The sequence below is a fragment of the Cicer arietinum genome, chromosome 4, assembly GCF_000331145.2.
Source record: "Cicer arietinum cultivar CDC Frontier isolate Library 1 chromosome 4, Cicar.CDCFrontier_v2.0, whole genome shotgun sequence".
NCBI classification, from domain to species: domain Eukaryota; kingdom Viridiplantae; phylum Streptophyta; class Magnoliopsida; order Fabales; family Fabaceae; genus Cicer; species Cicer arietinum.
In genome coordinates, this window is record NC_021163.2 from 53,109,275 (window position 1) to 53,114,829 (window position 5,555).

Consider the following 5,555-nt stretch of genomic DNA (forward strand, 5'->3'; position numbering starts at 1 on the left):
TTCTGTTTAGGAGACCAAAACTGAAGAGAAACAAAATGGAAAACTATTTTCGCGATTCAACTAAAATAGGAGTTCCAAAACTGCAATTAAGTATAATATAATTATGTATTTTTATTATTTTAAATATGATTATTATAAAATTAAATATTTTTTAATATTAAAATAGTATAATTCGCAGTATATACAAATTAAATCTATATATATTATAACCATTTCCGGTTCATATATATTATAATCATTTTCAATTTTGCAATACCATATAACAATTTCATCTATCTTTGTTCAAATACAGAAGTAGCAGCTATGTCAAAATTGTGTGACTTGCAAATCAACATTAATGATGAGGAAATATTTCTTTTCAACAAGGTATATATTCTAAAGACTTTATCACTTTTATTTATTATTTTCTAATCTAGTAGTATTATTGTTTAGATTAAAAGAAAAATAATGAAGATCTAATGTCTAAGGTGAATCAAATAAATTTGTTTTGCAGAAGTTGATATCAAGATATTGTGAAAAATTGAAGAAAATATTGAATGAAGAAAAGAGAAGATGTCATATGAAGAACATGAGCATTATTGATATCAATGATTTCCCTTTAGGACCATATGGATTTGAACTAGTTTTGAGATTTTGTTACAACAATGGAAAAATCCACATCAATGTTTCCAATGTTCTTATCCTCCAATGTTGTGCAATTTATCTTGAAATGAATGAAGAATTCTTCAACAACAATCTCTTGCAACAAACACACAAATTTCTTGAAGGAATCTATGATTGGAAATGGAATGAAATTTTACTAAGTCTCAAAAGTTTTGATTGTGAGATATTTTTTGCATATGCAAATAGCTATGGTCTTTTGGAGAAGATTATTTGTGCACTATTAGCAAAGTTGTCACAAAATTCTGATTTTAATTTAATCACTTCTTCTCCTGAAAGTGAATTTGTGAAGAGAATCACTTTTTCTTCAAAGATTATTAAGTCATCAAGTTTTTCCAACAAAGAATGGTGGTTTGAGGATTTGGCTACTTTATCACCAAAGATTATTGAAAAGTTTCTTCATGGTATTGAAGCTTATAAAAAAAATAATAAAAATTTATTTGTCACAAGATTTTTGCTTTATTATATGAAAAAAGCTACTAATTGCAACAAAATTATTTGTGACTATGCTAGTCTTGCAGAAACAGCTTCATATGGAGTTATATTTTTTGGTAACAAGAATTTTTCATGCAGAGGAATTTTTTGGATACTAAAGATTGTGTCAAAATTTGGAATAAGTGAAGATTGTAGAATTGAAATGGAGAAATTGATTGGTGGAATGTTTGAGAAAGCAACTTTGGATGATTTATTAGTTAGTGGTAATGAAATTGGACTTTATTATGATGTTGGTTTTGTGATAAGATTGATTAAAGTGTTTGTTGAAATTAATGGTGTTGATTTGGAGAAAATGAAAAAAGTTGGTGGATTAATTGACAAGTATTTGATTGAGATATCTCCTGATCAGAAGCTTAAGATCTCTAAATTCTTAGAAGTTGCAGAATGTTTGCCTGATTTTGCTAGGGATTGTTTTGATGGGATCTACAGAGCCATTGACATCTATCTTGAGGTGAATATCATATACCTTTTTTTAGATTCTACCTTTATGCATTTTATCTTCTAAAATAATTACTCGACAGAATAAAATATATGCAAAAATGGTATTTAAAAAGTTAATGTGTTTGATTTTTTTTTTTTTTATATTTTATATAAGAGGAAGTAATTTTTTTTTGAAAAAAAGATATATCTTTTTTCTTGATTTCATGTTGGAATTGGTTTGTCCCTTTGAGAAAATAACTTTGTAACCAAGCAATTCAACTTATTGATTTCAATCCTCTTATGTTCTTGGATAGAGAATAATCAATTTTTAATCATTTAAGGATGATTTTCTTTTGTAAAATGGCATGAAAGATTGTGTTTGGTTAAATGTAGGTGGTCAAAGTAGATAGTTACTTCTAAAACAATTTTTACATGGCACTTACTATGTAAGGTGGCACATTCCCACCTTTTGTACATACTTTTGTGACAATGCTTCATATTAAATAGTATTGTTCTTTGAGGTTCCTTCCTGATTGCTTATGGCTTTTGGAGCTATATGAAATAAAATTGTCTTTTTCTTTATATATGTATCCAATCCTATCTCATTATTTAGATATTTGTGAATATATGTTAGGAATTAACATAACATACTAGTATCATGGTATAATTTGATATGGTACAATTTGATTGGATATATGTGTGAAAAAGTTTTACAGTATTGGAACATAAAAATTAATATCTTGAATAAATAGTTTATAAATTCTAATTCAATTAAAAAATATTAATATTAGTAAATTAGAAATTATGTCTAAAATTCAAATTCAAAATCAAAATTTTATAGTTGTGTGTAAATTGAACATAATTTAATTAAAAATACTAAATTTTCTTTCACATGTAATTTTATTGTCATTGTCATTGTTTTTGTCATATATTATGTGTCATAACTCATGAGCGATCAATCTTATAACACAACAAAAAATAGAAGATAAGGTAAAGTGCCCTATCAAGTTGGTAATTTAGGAAGCTTTGCCATGTGTCAATATTATATTATAAAATTTCAAATGCCATAAAGTTTTGACTTCCAAGATTGTCTGAAAGTCACTAATTTTCTAAACCAATGAATTGCAGTCTCATCCAATGACTGCATTTGAGGAGAGGTCAATATTGTGTAGATGTCTTAATTACAACAAAATCACCTTTGAAGTTTGTAAAGATCTAGCCAAGAACCCTAGAATACCTCCAAGGATTGCAATGCAAGCTCTTATTTCTCAACAAAAAAATATTCCATCATCATGTGAGTTTGCAATTGATGAATGTGAAATTATGAGCCCTTCCAAAATTATTTTGTACTATCAAGACAATGGTGACCATTTCATGGAAGAGAAAGAAGATGTGAGAATAAACCTAGAGAGAATGCAATGGAGAGTAAGAGAATTGGAGAACTTATGTAAGGAAATGAAAGTTCATATGTCAAGGTTCACTGGCCATAATGTGTAGATCTTCTATAAATTTATATGCTTCCTATATATGTGGCAACATTTTGTTAAATATGTCTCTTTATTGGTCAATCACTATTCAAGATATATTGGTATATATCTTTAAATTGTAAATAGCTGATTTATTTATTTTTAATATAGTAAAAAGATTTATTTAATATTGCACCACTTGACATATATAGCCTCACATATCAAGGTAGTGCACAATAGATGCCATAATCAATTGATATATTGTAGTATATCAAATTCGGCTCTAAAGTAATTAAATAAATAAACACTCAAGAAAAGATTGATCATAGAGTATGACCAATTGTGTCTATGATATTCCCAAAATCAACATTAATGTTCTCAACGTGTTTTATCCTCATTAACACATTGAAAAAACTCTATATATTATATACAATACAAAACTTAAAGCACTCTTTGACATTGCAACCTACGTCTACAACAGAGTAGTTGTTGTATTTTTGTTATCATGCAATAGTTAGAGTTACAAACTTCAAGTTGTATTTAAATACTCTCTCTATCTGCAAATGAGTCAAACTCAACACTTATAAATAGAACCATAGATAGAAAGAATAGGAGCATGACAAGTTTGCAAATATAGCAAACATTTGTTATCTTCCCAATGATTGAAAAGTTTTTACATAGGGAGGATCTCCAAAGTGCAAACATACATAAACATATCAATCATAATCATAAATAAAATACAAATTGGGTATCAAATAAATGGTTGATCCCTTAAGGCAAAAACCATTAGTTTCCACAAAATGTAAATGACACTAACTTATTATCCTCATGTACAACCATGAAATAATAATCTCCCTTTACATGTTACAAAACAGCTAGTATACATGGCAAACTAAAATTACAAAAGTTCCTAAGCCATGATATAATTACCAATAAATCCAAAACCAATGAAGAGAGGAGTAAATAAGCTCAAACCATTGTTATACTAGTTCCTTTCCTATCTTTTTTTTTTTTTTTTCATTTTTATAAAATATTTATACAACAAAAGTGCAAATAATCCTTCAAGCAAAATAAACAAACTAGAGTTGTAAGATCAAAGATGAATTAGAACCTCTGAAAAATCATGAGATAGTGTGATATTGGTTATGAAGTGGCTCCTCAATGGCATGTAGCACAAAAAAACAATTGACTTCCACAAAAAAGGCCATTCTCTCTATAGTGGACCACTTTGAGTAGGCAATCTTGATGGAGGCAGAAATTTCCTAGCTTGAATTTGTAATACATAAAAATAATCAACTTTCAATATCTGATATTATAAACTTCAATTCACAAATAGGACTGAAATATAGTTTTTTAAGTACCAAAACTTTATGAGAATAAGATTGGAAAATGTAAAGTGGATGTTTAAGTCATCTTCCATGAAATTAAGGATTACAAGAGAGCTTTCCCATTATAAAAGCCCTAATTATTTTTAGTGTGTATGAGAAATGATTTTTGTGCGACCAAATTTAGACACCTTTCGTGATAACTTTTTAAGTGACTAACACAGTTCAAATAGATGGCTAATTACGTTTAATAGATAGTTAGTTACTTTGGATATACCTGTCAGAAAATAGGGTTTGATGCCCTTTTTGCCTTGATATTTCTCGGTATAAATAATCGTTACAACATTTATATCTAATAATTACAAATTAAGAGGATCAAATCAAATCCTGATTTGTCTAACTAATTTTAGAAAAACTGATAAATATAATTATACATTATTATTTATTTCCTGATTCACATCCCCCCTCAAATTGATGCGGCTGGTCAAGAAGCATCAATTTGCTAACTAGAAACTGATGGCGCGGGCGAGGAACAGCTTTGGTAAGAATGTATGCAACTTGAAACTGAGTATTGATGTGAGGGATGGATATAATCTGATTATCATAGGCCTCACGGATAGAGTGACAATCTACTTCAATATGTTTGGTGCGCTCATGAAAAACAGGATTTGCAACAATTTGAATAGCACTTGTATTGTCGGCATAGAGAGACGTCGGCTCTGTTTGAGGGAATCCAAGTTCAGCCAAAAGACCACGAAGTCAAATTATCTCAGAACAAGCAGTAGACATAGCACGATATTCTGATTCTGTAGAGGATTTAGAGACTCTTGCTTGTTTCTTACTTTTCCATGATATCAGTGAAGAACCGAGAAACATGCACCAACCGGTGACTGATCGCCGAGTGTCGGGACACCCTGCCCAATCAGCATCACTATAGGCAATCAATTTGGGAATTGTGCCAATGGGAAAGAAGAGACCTCGTTGAGAGGTACCTAGCAAATAGCGAATTATGCGACGAACTGCTGCCAAGTGAAGGTGGCGAGGAGAGTGCATGAACTGACTTACTTGTTGAACAGCAAATGATATGTCAGGACGAGTAATTGTCAAATAATTAAGACTACCCACAAGTTGTCGATACAATAAGGGATCCGACAATAGATCACCCTCATCGCGGTGATATTTCACATTA

The 5,555-nt window shown here is 29.7% G+C and overlaps 2 protein-coding genes across 9 annotated transcripts in view; one reads left to right on the forward strand and one right to left on the reverse strand.

Moving 5' to 3' along the window:
- Window positions 1–227: 227 nt before the first annotated feature.
- LOC101489913 (BTB/POZ domain-containing protein At3g19850-like) lies at window positions 228–3,101 on the forward strand. Its single transcript, XM_004513540.4, has 3 exons — window positions 228–366; window positions 494–1,606; window positions 2,704–3,101. The coding sequence occupies exons 1-3, from the start codon at window positions 304–306 to the stop codon at window positions 3,070–3,072; spliced, it is 1,545 nt and encodes a 514-aa protein (XP_004513597.1). The 5' UTR covers window positions 228–303; the 3' UTR covers window positions 3,073–3,101.
- A 636-nt stretch (window positions 3,102–3,737) lies between these two features.
- LOC101490247 (uncharacterized) overlaps window positions 3,738–5,555 on the reverse strand; it is a 12,014-nt gene continuing 10,196 nt past the window's right edge. For all 8 annotated transcript variants that reach the window (XM_073367535.1, XM_073367534.1, XM_073367533.1 and 5 more), the window contains exon 9: window positions 3,738–4,307. The gene's annotated coding sequence lies outside the window, so the exon portion shown is untranslated. The remainder of the gene's footprint in view (window positions 4,308–5,555) is intronic.